Consider the following 23,244-nt stretch of genomic DNA (forward strand, 5'->3'; position numbering starts at 1 on the left):
GACGGGCGACGGCGAAGCGGAGTAGCGAAGACGGAGGGGGGAGGCGCTGGCGCCTGCAGCGCTGAATTGGCTGGCGCCAAGAGCGACCGACCGACGACGATATCGCACAGGAAGTTACCGCAGGCCGCACCTGTCCCCGTTTCCCGCCGTCGCATCGCCGCGAGTCTCGCGAGTCCGACTAAACCGGCTCCGAGGACGCCGGACGAGCTCGGCGAGCTGCTCTCCGACCGGCTGCACGCGGGCCAGGCAAAAAGCTCAAGCTGCGGCGCGATGCGCCGGCTGCTCGGCCGCTTCTCACCTGCGCCGGTGGAAAAGAAGCGCGTACGGCGGACGCGAATTATGTCGAAATCCGGCGCCCCGTCGTAACCTCCGACTCCGAGTCGGTGGACGGCTTCCCTTCCCTTCCCTTTCCTTCCCTTTCCTTCACCTCCACCCTCCTCGTCCTTCTTTATACTCCCGGGTAACCGGCGGCCGGTGTATCTTTAGCGTGGCGCCGCGTCGCCCCGTTCAATGAAAAGTAGCAAGAATGCGAGCGATTTTCGTTATGTCTTCGAAAATAGAATCCGCCGCGTTGCAGGCTATCCGACTGACGGTGAGTTCCGTGCGTCGTCGTTATACTCCGCGGCGAGAGAACTTGCGGAAAAACGAACGAGAGAATACTTACTTACCCCGCCGCTCCGTGTACGCCGATGCATAAACCGATACGTAACGCGTTTACGTGCAACGTCGTGTGTCTAACGATGTCACGCGTGTGTATGCACCGCGATTCCCCTTTCGCACACGCGCGCACGTATATATGCAGATAGGTATACTACGTGCAGAGTACGTGCATCTCGCCCGACGCCGAGCCGTTCGGTCACTGGAATTCCCATTAATCCACGCCGATTTTTCATCACCCGTACGACGCTTTCGCATTCCGTATAGATACGTTATACGTATGGTGCCTATTTACGTAGTGAGCGTATCGGGTTCGTCTGGCAAATTTTTGGTACCACGGTATTACGGTGTATGGAAATGTCGGAGAGATGTGTGCCACGTTATCTCACCGATTGTAACTTACTTTCGAATTTGCTTATTCGGGGGAAAAAGAATACACTCGAGTATTCTTTCAACCATCTTACCCGAAAATAATCACTGCCTCCCATTGTCGGTCAAGCGTGTACGAGAGAATTAACGTCGTCCGAACTCTTCGAGCCTTTTTTTTTCTTTCGCTCTATCTTTCGGTCACATATTGAATACGACGTGGGACTAATTAGTTTCGCCGGAATAATCACCCTTCTCTTTTTTTATGCTCGAATTCGGAGATATGATCTATCTGGGAACAGGAATTTCGTGTATCGTTTTATTGTTAGATGTGACTGTGCGTGAGTAAAAATTCCGTGAAACGGAATTTTGAAAACAGAGAGTGAGAAAGAGAGAGAGAGAAAACTATACGTGGCTAGATAAATTGTTATTACGTTGTGCGTAAACGAGAGAATGATGAACCGTTTGTTTGAAAGAAGACACGGGGAAAAAAAACCGCAAGAGAGTTGATATAATGGTACAACACTATCTTCTCTGATATAATAATTTACTCCTTGTAAATATTGCTCCTCGACAAACGAGGTTCTTGCATATTGGTATTATTATTATTGTTATTATTATTATCTCTCCATTATTATTGAATCTGTACGTATAAAACGTACGTGCACAGAGGTATATGCGTATATATAAATATCTCGCGAGAATATTCTGCGATATGGATATTGTATACACGTCACGTGGTACAGATATCGTTAATGAAAATATACTCATGATAAACGTGTAGGTATTTTATTAACAGCGATTAGTTTCCCTCCGACGCGTCTTGCCTGTAAAGTGAAAACTTTCAGTCCTAAAGTTCGACGCGGATCCGCATCCCGTGAGAAAGATAGCTGGGTATAAAATATTCTACATCCCGAATCCACCGTAAAAAGAGGCCGATATTAATCCGTGGTAGAATCTCTCGACGAGCTACAGGTGACGGCGTATACACGTTATAACTAGTTTACACAAGCGCAAAGCCTCGTCAAGTGCGCGTACATGCGGAGGACATGGGAAAGAAATTCTCGGCTGCATCCACCACGTACGTACGTGCGTACGGTACGTAGCGGGTGTAATATCGATACGACCGATGCGTCCGGTGCGTATATGGGTGAATAAATACGCGTATAGGTGCAGGCTAGAAGGGGATATGTAGAACGGCGGCGTGTGCGTAGTGTGCCAAGCAACGATAGAATAAATTGTGTTTTTATTCGAGAGGCCGGCGGGAGCGCTTTGTCATTTAAAACGAGTCGTGGGTGTTCCTTTGATGTGGTGTACGCACCAGCACCGGCACCGTCGCACGCCCGCACGCCCGTATATCGCGGCTCTGAAAATTCGTCTTGGAATGTTGACCCCCGGTGGGACAGGCGCTGGCGCTTCGTAAGGAGACGCTGGCGTCTGTCTAGCCCGCGGCCGCCCCCGTAGACGGGCGAGTCCACCTCAAAGTCGGCCTGCCACGGCGCCGCCGTTCCGCAACGAGCGGTCCGAACCGTCCGGGCGGAGAACGAGCGAAACGAGCGGAGCTGACCGGGGAGAGCGGAGAGGTGTCGATGCGTCGAGGAGTCCGCGTTTTATTGCGGACGACGTCGATGGTAATCGGCGGTGGGAATCGATGCCGATAATATGCGAAAAACTGCGTAACGAAGCCGTTCGGATCGCGCGGCGATCGCTGGAACGTACGGCGAGGCGGGAGTTAGCCGAGCTACCTGCGCGCCGGTGGCGCCCCTGGCGTCGAGTTGCGGAACTAGGCGAACCGCGGCCATGTTTAACAATCTGCCCTGTGCGTTTAGTATGCCGTGGTCGGTGGTGCGTCGCGTTCAGGCTGCTGGTGCAGACGAGAAGGAGTTGCTCGCCGAGAAGGAGTGAAGTATGTGTTCATGACGGAGGCCTCGTGCGACGACGACGACGAAGCAGAAGAAGCTGAAGAGGAAGAGGAGGAGGAGGAAAAAGATAAAGATACGGATAGAGATAAAGAGGAAGAAGCAGAGGCTAAGAAACGCTCTCTCGTTGTCTGTAAATCCTCGTCCGTAGTGTCGTGCTGCCGGGGTGTTCGTGTGTTACACGGAGAGCAAAGAGCAGAGCCGAGGCTAAGCCGAGAGCTGAGTCGAGCCGACTCGACAGTACGAGAATACGCGCATACGTTCGTACGTTGCGTAGAACGAGAGGGAACCAAAGGGTACTAACGAATCGACCGGTTCTCTCGACTAATTGTTAAAACAAGAGATCCGACACGCGCACGAGCCGTAAAGGTATAACAATCGGCGAAAATAACAGAGTTTAAATACCTGTCAACGGATATTAATAACGTACTGGTATTGCGCGTGTCTGTGTGTGTGTGTGTGTGTGCGCGTGTGTGTTCTTTTGCCTGCGTATCAAAATTGCAAACGCGTTCCGCCGACCGACTTGAGGACGATCAACAAGTTCGCCAACTTTTCGAATCGTCGATCGATCGATTAGCTCGCGTTGGTGTTTCAATTTTTCAAAAAACATACCTCCGGATCGTTTCTCATTGTGTGTATATCCTTCGATTTTACTTGGATTTTTTCTCCGTCCGGTCCCCGTAAGCACTCGTTTAATATACCAACCCGCAGCCGAGTTCAGGGTGGTGTTACACACGCTGTAACACACGCTGTATATTATGCACGCAAATTCACACTTTGATCGAATGTAACGTAAGTATAACGTTTGGGTATATTGTTGTAATATACCGTATACCGTATGCGTTTACACGCGTCTCAATATTTGTCTCATATTCAGGCTCTCTTTCTCTCTTTCCCCACTATTTCTATCGTTAAAAAAAATGAGACAATTATTGTATTGATAATAATTACAGTAACAATATAAAAGAACACCGGTCGTTGACGAGTTAAATTTTTATTAAAAATTACTCAACGTTTTCAAACTGTGACAATGGTGTGACAACAACGACGACGAGAGTGTGCGGAGAAGCTGAGAGACCGTGTGATCAACAAACCTGTTTAAAATAACCTACCAGGTACACGTAATCGTGCGCCTCAGTGACGTACAACATACCACTACTGCCGGTACAGCGTGTTGGTATACCGAATAAAAATATTAGGGGAAAAAAAGAAACATCCAAACCAAGAGGGGAATAATAGTTATAATAACCGAGTGAACACGAACAAGTGATGAGAAGTGTAAAATGTTAATTGGTGATAACAAGTTATTAATAAATAGTGGTGTCCGTAACGGAATCGTAATCAAAGTGTTGTTATGTGGGGCCACAGCGGTGGTGGCCAATACCAGGAGCATCGTCATCGTCGTCATCATCTTCGGCAGCAGAATCGTCCTCGTGGCCGTCGTGCAGTTTTCATCGTTAACGAAAGCATCCCGTTCGTCGATTGCGAAATCCGGTGATCCGGTGCCGCGTGTAAAGTCTTTGCCGAGCTGGGCCGACGGAGGTGAGGAGAACCGGCGGGATATCGATACGAGATCGTCGTCGTCGAATTCGTCGAGCCTCGTCGATGATCAGAGGGAGAAGAGAAGAAGGCGGCAGCTGCAACGACGCGTCGTGATCTTCGCTGTTCTCGTTAAAAAACGCAGACGTAAAACAATCAGCCCTCTTCTAGCCGCGAAGGCGGTGGTGGTCCCGCTTTGCTCATCCGATCTTTCACTCGGTAGTATCAGCGCCAAAGGCGGCGGCGCGCCGACACAACAAGTCGGCCAAGAGACGGCGAGGGCGACGGGTGGTGAGGGGGTGGAGGAGAAGGAGAAGGAGAGGAAGAGGCAACGACGACACACACGCGTCGTCCGCGACGCCGCGAGCAGCGGCAACTCCGTTCTTCCTATTCTTCTTCGACTTTGCGTTCCGAGGCTACGTACTTCTCATTATTGCAGCCTACCGTTGGTACCGCCGGTCGCATCGAAAACCCGGCGTCGCTCTTATTGTCCCGCATGCGAGGGAAGAACGCTGAAGATACAGGCCTGAAGAAGAAGATTTAAAGAAATATCCCCCCCACGTAGCGAAGCGTGTGTCTGTGTGGATATTTTGGAGAATAGAGAAATTTTTAATCCTTCTCTCTTCCTGCGTATTATACCGTTACTACGATTATTTATAATTGGTTTTTCTTTTTTTTTTTTTTTAAATTCTACTTTTCCTTCTTTCGTTATCGTCGCTATTCCCTGCGTACTGTATATATAATCAATCTCCCGCTCTCTCGCTCGCATCTGCATTTCTTCGCGAAGGTGCTTTGTGTACGTAATAACACAACGTATTAACGAACAGCGAGACAGATATCTGATTGCCTAGAGAGAAATAAGAGAGACACGTCGACGGTGATAATCTAGTGATTCGTGGAGTTGAAAAGGGAATAGTGATAAAAAATAAAATTGTTGACTGAGGAAAATTAAGGAAAGAAGGAAATAGATAAGGTAATAATATAAGAAACGGGGAAAAAAAAACAAACAAACACAGTGCGTGTGTGTGTCTGTGCGCGTGATAAAAAAGTGAAATAGAAAAAATAGACAAACTCTTTGAGAAACGCGGTTAAAAGTACTGGCCCCCAAATGCACAACCGGGAAATCCTGTTTCATGTTCATGTTCTGGAGCAAACGGACTCTGCTCACTAAACGTCTCCTTAAGGCAAAAGTCCGTGGGGAGCATGAAACCGAGTGTGAAACTCAAGAGAATAATCATCACATTATACCGTACTCGATTGGTTCGACGAGCGAATCATCATCGAAGCATCATCCACCCTCAGGCAGCGGCATTGCCAGTCCGTCGACGACATTAGGCGTCGGTAGCGCGGGAAAGGCGACGACGACGACGACGACGACAAATTGTTGTTGCTGTTGTTATTGTTGTTGTTTCACCGGTAGCGAGGATAATCGTCGTAATCGTCATCATCATCAGCAGCAGCAGCAGCAGCAGCGTTACGGCAATGCGTCATCAGCGAGCATCGACGATACGTCAAACGATAACAACGGACGTGTGACCAGGTGCAAGGATCTGCTGAAAAGTTTGAAGGAAAATCAGCTGGAGATGCTTTTGGCCGCGGTAGAAAGTTACGGAGCCGATCTGAGCGGCTGTGTTCTCGTACCGAGGCGGCGACGACGCGCCGACGGAGATCTGAGAACCGTCGAAAACGCGACCAACGATAATAATACCGCGATGGGCTGCAGGGAGGATAAAAAGACCCAGCAGCAGACGCAGCGATCCTCGGCTCGTCATCATTATCATCACAATCAGCACAGTCAAAGACTGCAGCAGCGGCTGACGCGAGGGGAACGACGATCGGACGATAACGACGAGAACGCGATTCCCCTGGAGGAGAGGAACCCAACCTCCCTTCCCCTCGCCGACGCCGCGATCGCGACGACGACGACGACGACGAACAGCACGTGCAGCAGGTTCGGTCGAGGCGATCGACAGTCGTCTCATCGTTCGCGAAATTCCGCCGGTGCGACGCCGGCGTCGACGGATCGCAACACCGGCGTCGAACCCCACCTTCTCTGCTGCCAAATTTGGCGGTGGCCCGACCTCGCCGACAGCGATGAACTTAAGAGACTTCCGGTATGCCATTCCGACGAGGATCCCGTCTACGTTTGCTGCAATCCCTATCATTGGAGTCGGCTCTGCAAACCCGGTGAGTTGACGCCGTTTCTAGATAATTATTATTCTCACATTTTGCGAATCGATTGATTTTGCGAGCGATGGAGAGAACGAGGCGTTTTTCACTCGCCGGACGAATGACCGATGGACGTTGTTGGAAATTGTTTCTAAAATTTCTAAAACAGCGACTCGATGTGATTGAAGAGAGTGAAGTTCGCAACGTTAATGTAAGGATTGATCTTCAGGATAAATCAGTATTTCGAACACTGTGGAATCGTCTTAAATTTAGTTGTCTATTTTTAAAAAGCAACGTGTATTCGAAATATTGATAATTAAACTCTTTCGAAGCCGTTCTGAATGTTTGAAACAATGATTCTAGTCATCGTAATAAGTTGGTAACGTTATCGTAACGACCCGTGCCGAGAAAATAATCGTTATTTTCGCAATTTTCAAACTGTTTGAAATTCTATGAACCGACAAAGTTGAAACGTACTCATATTTTGCAGTCCTAGTTCCTTCGAAATTACAGTAATAATAAGAAAGTAGTGATTTTTTCGTCAACCTTGTTTCTAGTTTCAATATTTCGTTACATTAACGTTTACCGCCAACTCTTCAATCTGATTGTGATTGAGTGTGATTCATCCTACACGAGTCCAGTTCTAAACCTCTCCGACCGTTGGTGTTATCTTTAACGAAACGCGAATTTCCTCCTCTTCTCATGCGCGCGGTTGTTGAAACGATCGGCCGGACGTTGCAGAGAGCAACAACAACACAACAGCAGCAGCTGATTGTGTCTTTGTAGCGATGATAGGTTCTCTTTTTAACGTCCTCCTGCTAATTTTCGCGTATACCTCAATATAATATACTGTTCAAATATTTTCACATCCACGTTACGAGTGTATGATCAAATGTAGAGTACGGTAACGATGTGTTCTTACCATTCTCGATAATGGGATATACACACATTCATGCAATTATACATATACTCGTATTACATGGGACTATCTAAGTAGGTAACGTTGCGCCCACGCCACGTTGTGATATTACGCGACGGTCGTCGCATTACGCACAGACGTGTTCAGTATCATCCTAAATTTGATTTTTTAAATTTCATTTAGATACCTCTGCTTCTTCGCTGCAGTCGCGTGATTTTTTTGCCTATTTGTGAAATTTGTGAGACCGATATAAAAAAATATACTCGTTGCACAACTGTATTTGTCGCTTTGGAAAAAATTCCCAAAAAAAAGTAAAAAAGTAGTGAAATGAAACGAACAAATTATTCATTTCGGTATTGTATTATACGACGCGTAACCCACATGGGTGGACCATTAATCGATGTAGGTATGCAAGTATACCATATTCCACGAAGCGTACGATTGTGCGTTGATGAAATTTCTCTTACACGCAACTATCCGAGATTTAAAAGCGTCGTCGTCGCGCCGTGGCGGCCAATTTTCAGATAACGCTGATGACACACGCTCTGCGTGCCGCATACATCGCTATCTGTATAGCCTCGGTCCTTTGTGTGGCAACTTTACCGTCGTACATTCTACTCGGCGCCTGGCGCCTGCGAATCACGAAATGCGAGTTGCGAATTGCGATACGGTACAACAATGGGACATGTATAGGTGGATAAACGATGCCGTAAGAACCTCGCGTTTTAAAGCCAGCCACCAAGTGTGTCGCGACAAAGAAAAATATATTTATAAATAATAACCGCAGAGCCGTACTTCGTATGTAGAAGAAAATATTCGTCGTCTGCGGGACATTGTAAGAGAATATGCTATGTTACGCACGATTTATATTAGGGTGGTACTTGTTAGAGTTGTTTTTGAATTTTTGTGCTCCTAGGGGGTTTGAAAGCTTTCAGATTGACGAACACAAATCCCCTGAATATTTCAGCTCTCTGTATCAACTCTAAGTACTGCGATTTTTGATCGAAGTATCTTACGAAAATAATATGGGAAATAGTTTTTTGGTCTTTGAAATTTTATAAGTCGTTGACGAATGTACCGACAGCAATGGGGAATGCATATTTCTGTAGTGAATTGAACACTCTGCAAAAAAGCTCTGAGGCATAAAATTTGTAAATGAAAACATTCGTACGTTAATTAACGTTCAAAGTTTAATTTATATAAAATTATGGTTCCGTCAAGTACAGCAACGAAATAACCAACTCTATCATAAAATATATGAAATTGTTTTTTCATTATTGTCGGTATATTCGCCAACGACTTATAATATTTCAAAGAGCAAAAAAAGTTTTCCCCGTGTTACTTCCTGCGTAGGATACTTCGATCACAAGGCGGACTATCTCAAGAGTTGACACAGAGAGTTCGAAATTTTCCGTGAACGTCTTTCTTGTCAACTTGCAAGCGTTTAATCCCCTGGGAGCGTAAAAATACAAAAACAACCCCTGTTAACGACCACCCCAACATACATATATAAAAAAAAAAAGAAGAAACGATGTAAAAATCTACGAATAGTACATTTTTCGTATGTTTTTACCCGCTGTTTTTCGCGCACACGAGTGAGAAAAGTAAGTGAAAGAGAGAGAGAGAGAGAGAGAGAGAGAGAGAGCGCGAGAGCGGGCGGTGAAGGGAGGTGGACGCGGCACTTACCAATAGCCGCTGCACACAATCAAAGTTACGATGGGCGGTGGAGGAACGAGGGGCGGGGGGAGGGGGAGGACCGACAGGCAGAAGGAAATGAATCTAAAAATAAATCGTATATTCGGCGGCGAGTCAGGTTGTCGGCGAGGGGGTTGAAGGGGGGCCGGCGCCGACGGCGGTCGGAGGGTGGGGTGGTGGGGGTTCCTGACGGCGCCGCTGCGTGTCATTGCTGGCGCCAGCTAATTGTCGAGGCCAGCCGCAGCATGAGCCGAGTTGCTTGCTGCTGCTGCTGACGCTGACCGAACCGACTCGTCGAGTCTTCCTTCTTATTCCTGCCTCCTGTCGGGAGAGACAGTCTCTGCTCTGCTCTCTCTCTCTGTCTCTCTCTCTTGCTCTCTGGCTGTCTTGTGTCTGGCGGCGAGAGTCACCTCCTTCATTTCGATCTTTAGTTTATTCGTACTTTACCGATAGGTAGGTAAATTTCGGTTATAGGTATGTGAACTATGCAAAGTTGAAATTGATATTGGTAAGGTTTAAAACGTGTTTATAAACGAAACAACGCGGCGGGGTAAAGAAGATTATCGCCATTTTGCAATTTTAGAATGATTTTTTTTAAATGTTATTTTGTTCTTTTTTTAATTCATAGCCGAACGGGATGCTATTCATCTTATGGCAATCCTGCGTAATAAACAAAGTTGCGGAATAAAGATTGTTTATTTTTTTTTTTATTTATTTATTTGACAAACATGCGTCGTTACAGTAACGTTACTATAACTTCAAACTCGTGCGATGCGTTATTCGGTATATTCGTCGAGGTATTTAGCAAATTTTTGAGGAATTTCACAAATTACGCGTTATAACAGACTACAGCTGCGTGTTATAATAGACCGAACAAACGAAATATCAATCTACATACACACGGAAATTTGTACAAATTTTATGTATCGTTATATATGCATGCATACGTGGACCGTTCGTCATTAATAAGCCGCGGCACTTATCTCTCTAATTAGATGGTTATCTCACTGCTTTCAAATTACACCCGGTCTCTGTAATCGCTGGATTTGGTGGTGCTGCTGCTGTTGCAGGTGTTTTTTGAAAGAGCATTTCGATTACATGAGCTTACGCGTCGTTTCTATACGTATAATGTAACACGCGTGACTGAAACGTCGTGGAAACAATTAGGCTGTACATGCGTCCTCCCACTTTATGTTAGTTATACATGTGTAATGCAGCAACATGTTCTCTTTAATATATATTAGAGATGTAACGTTGATACGTTGTACATAGAAAAGCAACGCGAGGCTGAAGTTAGACAGCCGGAACGTTCTAATGTTCGTTCGGACAAGGTAGCGAAGTTCGGAAATCAAAATCTTGTGAATACCCTGAATCTATTTAAAAAAAATTCAGCTTCGTGAAAGCAGCAACGCCGATGCGATGTGCGAAATTTTTCTAGGCGTTCGCAAATCCTGCAAAATATAATCGATGTTATTGCGTGTGTGTACAGTGATTAATCGATCGTTAGATCAATCCACGTAACTACTTGGTTATGGGCGTAACGATTCGAGTTGTAAATAATTATTGAAACAATTGAGCAACACTGCATCCTGCAGCGGCACAAAATCAGCTTATGATGTATGTGAAAATACGTCGGCTGTTGCTGTTGCTGTTGCAATCGTCCCCGTAGTAATTGTAAAACTCGATGTCTTAAAAGGACAAAATATTCTATATACCGACGTTTTATACTCATCGGTCAGCCGGCCAGCTAGCGAGTGATCTAATAACAGAAACCTTCCTATTTTGGAAGCAAAAGTTATTCCATATAACGGATATCGCGTTCCTATTTCACGTTTGACATAATAAATAATAACGCGTTCGGCAGCATTCGTGACTGGAATATCGTATTGCTTTTGTGGTTGATTATTATTCGTCGATTTATCGCTCTACACGTTCTTTCATTTAGGTCTAAAGAATGAATGGTATGAAAAAAATATTACCTTACGTTCGGAAAATTATCAATCATTCATGTAGGTAGTTACCTACTTTTTTCTCTAGTTGCAAAGACGGAGAAACCATACCAGTTAAAAATATAATTGTACACCTAATATAAAACAATTATCATTATTCTGGTTAGACCGCAACGCGTCTCTCTCTCTCTCTCTCTCTCTCTCTCTTTCTTGCAAGCCGCATAATTGCACCCATCAAGCAGCAGCGGATTTCTGCGAATAGCACATTTTTTTCGAATCCGCGGATTGCTCTGCAGTGTGGGGAGAGATATGTGAAGCAGTTAAGCACACTTAATAGCGATGGCGAGTAAGCTAAAAATAATCGATGTATCGATTAATCGAGTCCAGCAAAAATAATGGAACACGTCTCGATTCAATCGGTAAAAAGTAATCGATACATCGATTATTTCGTGTTTATTTTCAAAACACAAACATATGAAACGAAAATTTCGTAAATTTCAGTACGTAGTCTTAACAGCGGAAATTTTTTTTTTGATAATTTACAGTTTTATTCAAAGCATTTTTTAATTTCATGTGAAAATATTTATTTCTCTTTCACTTGTTATATGGAATAGATACTTAGTAAGTAAGATAATGACAATAATTGATCTCGCGGTGTTTTTAAAATGTTTGAGTGTTTTTTTTTTTTTTTTTTATCTCTTGCAACGATCGATCAATTGTAATTCTTATTGTTTTTATCTTTTCAGAGTCGCCGCCACCTCCCTACTGCCTTATTGCCGATAGGTTAAGACCCGAGGGTGAGTAACGTGCAAATTTTCTTTTTCACCAATATTTTTAAACATTCTACATTTCACGTTGTACGATATATAATAATCGTATACTCGTACGTAAGAGTCGTCGTACGTGAATCGTGTAACGAAACGAACAAATCGTCGACACCGGGATCGGTAAATCATCTCACCGTTTTCGGTTAAATCGGTCGTAACCTTCGTCAATGCTCTAGAATTGGACGCGTTACGGCTTTTAAGGGAAAAAACTGCTCACAATTAGACGTTGGTACGCGCGTACTTGTCGCACACGTATGGTCTAAATCCGTATAAATACCGGTTACACCGTGTGTGCTATAAGGTTACGTGAGAGAGGATCGAGTCCACCCAGTTATATTTATATACACGCTTGTAAGTATGTACAAGGTAGAACCTGGACGATGTTCTCGGACGAGGCGTTTTATTATACACGTGGCGCAGGTGCAATGCAGTTTAATTCACTACGCATATACATACACGTATGCATGCGTAGGTATAATCGATTGTTACATGCGTGAGCGACGAGACTCGATTTTTCGCGATCAGCTTACACGCTTCGGTCTTTGTTATGTCGTTTATGTTTATAATTGTAATTAGCAAACTTTTTCCTTGAAAAAAAAAACAAGAAAAAAAAAAGAAAAAACAATAAACAAAGAAAAAAAGAGAAGGGGATCTGCGATCTCGACTACCTAGTCGCTTCCGCGAGGCTTGTAAAAATATTTTACGTACATTGTAGGGTGTTTCAGAAAAACATAATTAGCCATTTTACACCATGAGACCTCGTAAAAAGTTGGTTTAGGCCGAAAGAGAGGTTCTGTCGAAAGATGAGCGTTCTACGTTACGTCGAAGATCGCGCTCGGTTGATTTTGTACTTGTGTAAATTTTTTTAAATTTATGAAGTATCGTTATCAAGATTTTTTTTATTGCTTGCATCAATCATGTCAATTTACATCACAAAAAATACCCACGCTTGTAATATCAAATCTCCGGTTGATGTTTGAAAAAGCGTATCTGACGATCTTTTTCATTATTAATTCAATGTCACAAAATATTTCTATAATTTAACATGAATTTTTAATTTTAGAGAACAAGATTCCCAGACAATATATTGTATTGTTGTAGATCGTGATCCTTCGGTTGAATATAAATGTCGGGAAAAAATTAATAATTGAAGTGCTTCAACATGTTTCATGACAAATTCAAAAAAAAACAAAAAAAAATGCTACAAGAAAGTGAAAAATCAACTGAGCGTGATGTTCCACATAACGTAGAACGCTCGTCTTTTCACAGAACAATCTTTCTATTTCCAATCTATATTTACATATGATATTTCTAATCTATCCTGGGTGTAGAAAATGCGAAGGACGAACTTGCAATCGAAACGTCCCGATCCCAAGGAGGCAAAACGCGCGTTAAAAAGTCAGTGCATGCCCGGCTCTGGCTGCGGGATGGTATAAAGCCTCTCTCTCTCTCTCTCTCTCTCTCTCTCTCTCTCTCTCTCTCTCTCTCTCTCTCTCTCTCTCTCTCTCTCTCTCTCTCTCTCTCTCTCTCTCTCCTCTCTCTCTCTCTCTCTCTCTCTCTCTCTCTCTCTCTCTCTCTCTCTCTCTCTCTCTCTCTCTCTCTCTCTCTCTCTCTCTCTCTCTCTCTTTCTATTTCTCTTTGCATCACACACGCCGTATACGAACGCGCGTGTTACCGGGGTCAATATCTTTCGTTGATAGCACTAGAGCTACTCGGCTCAACTCTGCTCGAATAAACCGAGTAGCGACTTGCAGCATTAACGTGCTCTCTCTTCGTATTTCTCTCTCTCAGCTCATGGCTCTGTTTGCCCGTGATTGTTAATATTATACGTAGGCAGGTACGCTTCATTTTCAGTTCTCGAATTTAACACTGCCGTGTTTTAAACGCATAGATTTCACGTATACGTAATATTCTACGTTAACGGGTGTCACGAGTACGTACATAATTGTTAATCGGCAATCGAAGACATTGTTGTTGAATACACATGGTATATTTATATACGTGCATGGAGGGATCGAATTGTGTATACCGTAGGTATTATGTAGGTAGGTAGTGTTAAGTTGAAGAAATGGAAAGAAGAATAATGCGTTAAAAAAAAAAAATAAAAAAAAAAAAAAAATATAATTCAATTTTTGCAACACATCCTTTCTAAGTTGAATTTTCGAAGGCTGTGTAAGCGTGCGTAAAGTGTCCAATTTCTGATCAGTGGTGTAAAACAACCCTGGCGCACGAGCTTGGCTGAAATCCTCAATTTTACACCCTAGGCTTTTCTTTGGCGCATGTGCACTTTCCGACAACTAAATTTTATGCACGGATCTTACGCCAGTGACGTCATTGATCTGAATTAAACCCGAAGTTTCTCCCGTGTGATTACAGCGCTCGCCTCGGCTAATTCCGCAAACCTTACACTCGTCCGAAATCGCTCATTTGCCGCACTTTCCGCACTTGTAACTCAATATACTATTTTTTACATAATGTGTATAATATACGTACTCGGGGGGGGGTCCTTATTTGGGGGTCGGACAAATTTTCACTGGAATGTCTCCCAGGTCTGTTCCAGATCGTTAAAACAAATCTGTGCAGAGCATCAAGCCTCTACGTCAGCTGGAACACGTGCCTCTAAGCTCCGAAAGTTTTAAATGTAAAATAAATGTAGTTTTTATAATCAGTTATTTCGTATTGTATAACTTTGGTATAAAATGAGGAACCGATTTGAAACTTGGCAGAATTGTTGTTTGTAATGTTCGTTCCTATCATTACAAGCAACAACTTTGCTAAGTTTCAAATCGGTCCCTTCATTTATACCAGTCATACAAAACGAACTGACTATTATAAAAACTACACGTATTTCAAATTTAAAACTTTCGCAGCTTACCGGCACGTGTTTCAGTTGACGTAGAGGCTTGATACTTTACAGAGATTTTTTCCTAATGACTTGGAATAGATCCGGGGGGCGTTCCAATAAAAAAATGTCCGACCCCCAAACGAGGACCACCCTAAAACACACATACACAGAGAAAGAGAGAGAGAGACACGTGTTTGAAATCTACGTCACGCGTAAAGCTAAGATTTGTTTTCTCTTTTATCTTTTTTTCCGACTCATTTCGGACACTTTTAATATACACCCGCGTGTTTGTGCGGCATTCTCGTTGTTATTATTTTACGTATTATACGACGAGTGATGATTATACAGAGCTAGTTGTACATGTTTACAGGTAAATGCGTGTTCGTGCAATACCTGCGCCTAGCTCGTGTATATCGTATAATATTGTATATCATCGTATAAACGTGTAGTACATAATATACAGCGAACGCATCATATATACCCCACCCCCCAATCATATTTTTGTCATTGTTGTTATGATTGTTATTATATTAATATGCACGCACTTGTACGTGACATATGTATGTGCATATACACATGTTATAACGCGCGGTACGTACATATTTCTTTTGACGGGCGGGATTTCTTATCGTTATAAGGAAAAGAGAGGGGAATAATGAAAAACGAAAAAAGAAACACTGCTAAACAAAAAAATATTCACTCCGCATCGCGCGTGTAGCGATTTCGTCAAGGTTACTACATAGTATAGTATATCGTATACTTGTGTTTTGCACGTATCTTTTGGTGTATCATTTCAGATAGATGTGCGTATAATTTGTTCATGCTCTATTATAGTTGCTGATGTAGTGAATTTTTTATTTTCTCATCCTTTTCACCTGCACTGATCGTGAGAGAAAAAAAGTCATTGAATAAACTAAATTCGCGGTCACGGGTGGCGGAGTAAACATTTATTTGTATCAATTCAACATCAATCAGTCTAACAAAATCTTTAGTTGATTCAACAAAATTTTTTTAGACGAACAAAAGTATATTGTCGAATTAAGTAAGTATACGTTGTGTTCGCCGCATTTAAAATTAGTTGAATGAAACGATTATCACTCGACTCAAACAATTCTTTCCCTACGTGTACAATTAACGATTTCTGCGAAGTAACTTCTCTACGGTATGTAGTAAATACGATGTAAACGTATAAAAACTGTTGTTCATTCATATTAGAAACTATAGATTCTCCCTCTCACTCTCTCTCTCTCTCTCTCTCTCTCTCCCTTTCCCTTTATAAATTCTTCTATCTCTATACGTCGCTCTCAAAGTCGGAACACGAGAGAGGAGAGAAACAAACGTCGTGAAGAGAGCATCGCCAGCAGCAGCAGCAGCAGCCACTCGACAGCATCTCCTCGGGCAGCAGAGAGACCAGCTCTTCGACCGGGAGTGGCTCAATGACATTCCAAGGCTTCCTCGCGTGGTCGTGGGGCCCGTTGCTTTCTCACTAAAAATCCATCGTTTCCGGATTGGGAAAATTGCCGGCGGCGTCCCGCGAGCCGTATATCTCCTTTTTTTTTTCTTCTTCTTTTTTTGCCGGAAAAAAAATTTCGCCCGCTTTTATTCTCAGTTAATTATTATTGAAAAAAAACGAGAGCGATGACGGAGAAGCGAGAGCGAGAAAGAGAGAGAGAGAGAGAGAGAGACACAAGTGGTGAGAATTTTAACAGAGGAATGCCAGTGATGACGCTGTCGTCTTATACAGCAAACCTGCACTCCTGATCTGAAAAATACTTTTGATGAAGAAAAAGACATTTGCACGAAGAAATTATCAAAACAAATCTATCCATTTATGCATGCGTGTGCGCGTCTGAATGCGTGCGCAACCTTTGTATGGTCGGTTATAAAAAACTTGTGAAGATATGTACGTTTTTGTATTTGTATGAAGCGACGCATGCGTGGGTGTAGGTGTATATAATTCTTTATTATACGTGCATATATTCCGTATACGTTCACGTTCATTGACTAGAAAGAGAAAGAGAGAGAGACAGAAAGAGACAGAGAATTCAATGATCTGTATAAGTATCTATACGTATCTATATATATATATATATATGTATACATATCCGGTATTGGGAAAGTGATTAACGACGTTACGGGTTTATTTTATTATACGGTCTAATCGGTGGATAAAATACGTTACGAAATTTACTACAGGGTACGTATGTTGTATGTAAACGTAAACTTGTAATAGAAGAAGAAGAAAAAAAAGCTCAGAAAAAGCTACGATTCTTTGTTACATATTATATTCATTCTGAAAATTTTCGACATATAATTTTCACTTCCTTTCTTCTAATATTCTTTATACATTGTCTTACCGTTTCTACGTATTATTATTATTAATAATTATTTTCTCTGTTCCGTTCGTCAATTTTTACTAAAACATTTTCAATTTTTCACTGTGAAACATTCAACATGGCGTACGAAAAAACAATTCAGCCTAGATTAATTGTTCCATAAAAAAATAAAACAACAAACAAACTACCGGCACCCTTCAACATCGAGCATTGAGACCTTGAGGATCATCTTTTTTCAAGGTTGGCTCGAGATTTTTCAACTTTGAGTGTAAACATTTTTTTTGAACGGCCAGTCTAATACAGATGTAATTCCCCGTTAGAGAAACTTTTGGCTTTACGCTTTTACCGGATCGACGCGACGCTTCGGAGTTGGTCGCAACGCGACGACGCGGTTCGTCAGGAGAACGGAACGCTTTCGCGGTACATTAGGGGGACCTAAAATAGCTCTTTTAGACGTTTCCAAAGTCCTTAGCTCTTTCTCTCTCGCTCTATACGAACGGAGGAGGAAGAACTATTTTTTCCACATTATAATATAGAAACGCGTCACGCTACACGTTGTAAAAATTCGCTCTTTCTTACCTCGATCATAAAATTATTGTGCAACACGGTGTACGAATAACAGGCTGATATTTATGCAATACATTTATGGAAAATAATGATTCGTATCGGAAAGGAATAATGAAACAGAAAAAATTGTGATTGCGAGTGTAAAAATCATGTTAAAATGATCTTGTCTCAATCTGTTGTTATACACTGAGAAATAATTTTTATCGATGCGATTCTCAAAATTCGCGAATGTATAATACAATATACAATTTAGGGTGATCCTTAGTTGGGGATCGGACAAATTTTCATTGGGATGCACTCTAAATCTGTTCCAAATCATTGACAAAAAATCTGTGTAAAGTTTTAAGCCTCTACGTCAACTGGAACACGTGCCTCTAAGCTCCGAAAGTTTTGAATGTAAAATACATGTAGTTTTTATAACCAGTTGTTTCGTTTTTACGATTGGTATAAACGAAGAGACTGATTTGAAACTTGACAGAGTTGTTGCTTACGGTGATAGGAACAAATTCTAATAATTTCAAAATTTTATCATAATTTTATAATGTATATTTTCTTTTATATAAGCTTAATAGCATCACATTTATTAGGATTATATGCAAGCAAACAATAATTATAAAATTTTGAAATCTTCAGGGTTCGTTCCTATCATTATAAGCAACAACTCTGCCAAGTTTCAAATCTGTCCCTAAATTTATACGAGTCATACGAAACGAAACAACTGGTTATAAAAACTATTTGTATTTTACATTTAAAACTTTCGGAGCTTAGAGGCACGTGTTCCAGTTGACGTAGAGGCTTGAAACTTTACAAAGAATTTTTTTTCGCGATTTGAAACTGATCAGGGGGGGCGTCCTGAATTTTTTTGAAATTTTTCTGGTCCCCGAAAGAGGACCACCCTAGACATAAATATTCTCACTGACAGGGGATGAAATTGAGTACTTTACGCGTTTCGAGTACCCGTAATACTTAATGAAATATCGGAGTCCCTAAATGAGAAAGACAGTGACATTCCCCCTGCAGCTCGAAGCTGCGTAGCGATAACAGGAAACGGTGCTGCGTTCCTCTCGAGGGAAAAGCAGCCAGCCAGCCAAGCATGGTTAGAAGCGTTCGTTCCTTCGCCTTGGATATAATGTCGAGTCTCGGAGTCTACAACCCAAGAATCTTGAAAGAATGCGACCGACCGACCCACCGAGAGAACCGAGAGTCCGACGTTTGTGACGTCAGCCTCCCTCTCTCTCTCTTTCTCTCTCTCTTTCTCCCTTTGCCTCCTTGTTCCTCTGCTGCTGCTCCTTATTTTTCTTTTTCTTTTTCCATGGTTCTTTGCTCAATGAATTATCTGTACAACCTTCGGTCCCTTGCCCGAAGCCGTCACAATTATTGTGCGCAAGTTTCATCGTTTCTGGATATGGCGTATATATGTATATTCACCGATTTGCACGCCGATCTATTTTCTGCGCACTTTCGATTACTCCGATCGGCTCGAAAGTCGATCGTTGACATTAATCGGTATTCACAGTTTTGTGTTGTTCGAAATTTTTCTCCGAACCTCGGCGGTTAAAATCGCGTTTCGATTCACGTAACCCGGGTCGACACGATCCGATCTGTGAATGACAAGATATTGTAATGGAAGTATCGCCGCCCGGTGTACAGAGGCAGGATAATATATTATTATATTATGTCTCAGTCACAGCTTCCATACGGTTGTTTTGTCGCGACGATCGAGTTATGCAATAGCTTAGTTTTGCGTGGAAAAATCCTATCTCCCTCTAGGTATATTAATATGTGTCCTCTGGGTGTAGTAATCCGTGAGTCGAACACGCGTACGGAAGCTAGTCAGTCGGTCGCGAATCCGACTGGCAGAAGTAGAAGTTATCGAATACGACAAAGAAGAAGAAAAAAGAAGAATGAGAAAAAGATGGGGGGGGGGAGGGGGGAGAGAAAGAGAGAGAAGCAAGCCGCTACCGCGTCAAAATAGCGTCGCGCGTTTTTTCCTCTTTTTACGTTATACATACACGAACGTATATACGCGCATACGTAATATTATACGTATGTATACTCGCACACTCACGGAGGAATTATTAAGACGACTCGCCTCGCGAGAAAAACAACTCGCGGAGGCGAATTAAAAAAAAAAAAAATTTCCACCCCACTCCCATTTTTTTTCTCCCCACCTAATTCAATGTAACTTTCATTCTCATCCTGATCGTTATCTATTTATTTAATTAATTATTACTACGCTTGATTTTTTTTTTTTTTTTCATTCCTGTTTAGAGGCAGTTCATTTAGTTCAGTTTTTTTCAACATGTATGTATATATATACAAGTTTTCCTCATTGATGGATTTCAGATCGTGCACCGAGCGAAGGTGGAGGCGAAGGAGACGCCGACGCGGTGATTAATCGGCACAGAAACGCAAACCCACCACCACTTCCCGGATCCCTGACTACGAACGGTGAAGGTATTTGCAATTTTTTACAAGAATACACCATCGATGCTTATCGTTAATATAATGCACGCGGATATTATGTAGAACGGTGTGTCGATTAGGTAATAGGATTTAGAGACGAAAACAATTTGCTCATTCACAAGGTGAGGTGAGGTGAGACACGTGGCACGTGGTGTGAGGCCAACCAGCTGGAAGCCGTCCTCTCTCTCTCTCTCTCTCTCCCTCTCTCTCTCTCTCTTTCTCTCGCTCTCTCGCTCTTTCTTATCTCATTATTATTTTTGTTACAGCTTCTTTTTAGTTTTGAATTTATCATTCTCCCTTACTCTGGCTCTTTTTCTTTTTTTTTTTATTTTTCTTGCACCAAACGTTGTAACATTATACCTGTCCATATACAAACAGAGACTCGATCACGCGTTTGTGTAGACGTTCATTAATCGGTTAGGTACACATCTTTGTTGTATAACTTGACGATCGCGATACGATGAATGCGGATTATCGACAAATGCAAGTTACTCAACCGTATTATTAAATTGTTACGGTGTAATTAAGTTAACTGGATTAGATTATCCATGCTGAAATTGCATTTTTAAACGCTAACCGAACACTCGTCGCCTGATGTAGACATTTTACGTAGGATAGTAAATTTTATATAAATATTCGACGATACGGTATCTTCTCTTCAGGCTTGAAATATCCACGATCCGAATAACTCCGGTACTCAATATCCATATAATTTTTTAACTTTGAACCGTATATGAACATATACGTAATATTTTTAAATGCATATTGTGGAAAAACTATTAAACGTTTTTGTAGAGCTCGTCGAGACCTTGAAAACTTTTGAGCATACCTTTCCGTTATGTCCAAGAGTTTAATCAGCATTCGCACGAGTGTTTGATCCCATTCCGAATAGGCTTACAAATTTCGTTATATATCGGAAATAATCGATCTGGTTTTAACGAAATGTATCCTAAAACTGGGCCAGACATTTTAGCTATCGACAGAAAAAAGAATAATCAAAATCGGTTCGGTAGTCCCCGAGTTACAAGCGAACATACACGCAAAGAGAGACTTCGAGTTTTATGTATGGGGCATTCCACGCCAACTCCGTAAACGATTGACCATGACGTTTTATTAATTTCACCAAGGATTTTTTCCGCATTAGTACGACCCTTGAAAAGCTTCCAAGAAATTTTTGAAATATTTTTTCATCACTCGTCCTTAAAAAACACCCAAATTGATTTTTACGAAACAAGAAGAAGAAAAAAACATTTAGTTTACGAAATGAAACATTTTCACTCAAGACTCGGACTGGGACCTCGTGTTTTTTATATGTTTAAATCGTCTTTTCTATTTTCATACCTGTTAAAAATCTATTACAACGCATACCGCATCTCCGATTTGATTACCGACTTTTTAAAATTGTTTCTTCAGTTCTAAAACACACTCCAACACTTTTGGCGTTGTAATTTTTTTTCACAAAATAGTATTTTTTGAAAAAAGTGGCGAGGGAGTTTCTCAGAACGGGAGAAATAATTTGAAAAATCCGTAGTCAAATCGGAGATGCGGTATAGTATATTATCAACAGTTTTCAAGCAGTTGTGAAAATAAAAAATAAAAAAAAAACTATCTCCCACTCTGAATCTTTCGTGAAAATGTTTCATTTCGGTAACGGGATAAAAAAAAGTCTCGGGGTAAAGACGAATGATTTGAAAAAAAAGTTTTGCAAAAAATTCTCGGAAACTTTTCCAACGGTCGTTTACCAGCGCGGAAAAAATTCCTGGTTGAAACTGAAAAATGTCATGGTCAACCGTTTCACCGAGTTAGCGTGAAAAGCCCCCCCCCCCCCCCCCCCCCCCCCCCCCGTATACGGTTGGAGAAGAGAAGAAAAGAAGGCATATATATGTACGTAATTCCGATCTTGGCAAGTGTAAGTGACACTCGTCTTCTTCTTCTTCTTCTTCTTCTTCTTCTTCTTTGGGTTCTCGAGGAGCCGGTCGGTAAGGCTGGTGGCTGCGTCTCGACGCCGCTCTGCCCGAATGCCGGGTATCTAGAGAGAGGGGCCGAAAGGACGTCGGTGGGTTTGAGGTGGCGGTGGGGGCGGGGGCGGGGGTTGGGGGGGGGGGGGGGGGGGTGAGAGGGGGTTTGGCTGGCGCCAGACAGCTGCCGCATGTGCCGCGACCTCGCTCGGCTGCCCTGCCATGGCTTTGCCTCTGCTTTTGCCTTTGCCTTCCTTCCACTATCGCAACCACCGACGTTACGAACGTAACGCACAACGTAGCACGTACAACGCTGTGCTTTATTGATTTATTTGTCAGTCAAGTTTTGACGCTTTTCTAACATCAGGTATATAAATTCTATCTATGTTGGATATATTATTGTTGAACGTAACGCATATACGTATATACCTACTGTACAATTGTTGACACATCTCTCTCTCTCTCTCTCTCTCTCTCTCTCTCTTGCCTCTCGGTTGATACGTGTACGTGTGTGTATAATTGTGCGTACCTGTATCAGGTGTAATGTATAATTTAAACGTTAATAGGCACGGGATGTAATTTAATTGCAAGCGCGTTGTTTTCGGGTATAGTATGTATGGATGTGTGATTGGAGGAAAGATGGTTGTAGAGGGAAAGGTGCACCGTTTCATAGTTATCTGAACGCTGTTAATTGTACGGAAAAAATTTAAAGGACGTATGCAGTATTTTTATTTCGTACTATATGTAGAGGAATGATCCAGTTTTGCTGTTACAAAGCAACGGATAAAAATAACGTGTCTCTAATATTGTCATACTTAAATTAAAAGATCGAGTTTTTTTTTTTTTTGAGGGCGCCGAACAATGTTTCATGATATATAATATAATCGACGTTGACTACAAAGTTCATGTTTTATTTTCTAAATAATTGAGCAATACAGCCATTTAACATAATTATACTTTCAATTTAAATCTATTGTTAGGTTTATCGTCGGTCTGTGTTTCATACTTATAAATTATGAACTCAATATGCAT

At 42.3% G+C, this 23,244-nt stretch overlaps 1 protein-coding gene across 1 annotated transcript in view; it reads left to right on the forward strand.

Annotated features, from left to right (window-relative positions):
- Positions 1-2,835: 2,835 nt before the first annotated feature.
- The window catches only part of Dad (Daughters against dpp), a 39,323-nt gene continuing 18,914 nt past the window's right edge, over positions 2,836-23,244 (forward strand). The window contains exons 1-3 of the mRNA XM_046622594.2: positions 2,836-6,668; positions 11,960-12,010; positions 20,135-20,245. Coding sequence (XP_046478550.1) covers positions 5,615-6,668; positions 11,960-12,010; positions 20,135-20,245 — 1,216 coding nt within the window. The 5' untranslated portion in view covers positions 2,836-5,614. The remainder of the gene's footprint in view (positions 6,669-11,959; positions 12,011-20,134; positions 20,246-23,244) is intronic.

This window comes from Neodiprion pinetum, chromosome 1 (genome assembly GCF_021155775.2).
Source record: "Neodiprion pinetum isolate iyNeoPine1 chromosome 1, iyNeoPine1.2, whole genome shotgun sequence".
NCBI lineage: Eukaryota > Metazoa > Arthropoda > Insecta > Hymenoptera > Diprionidae > Neodiprion > Neodiprion pinetum.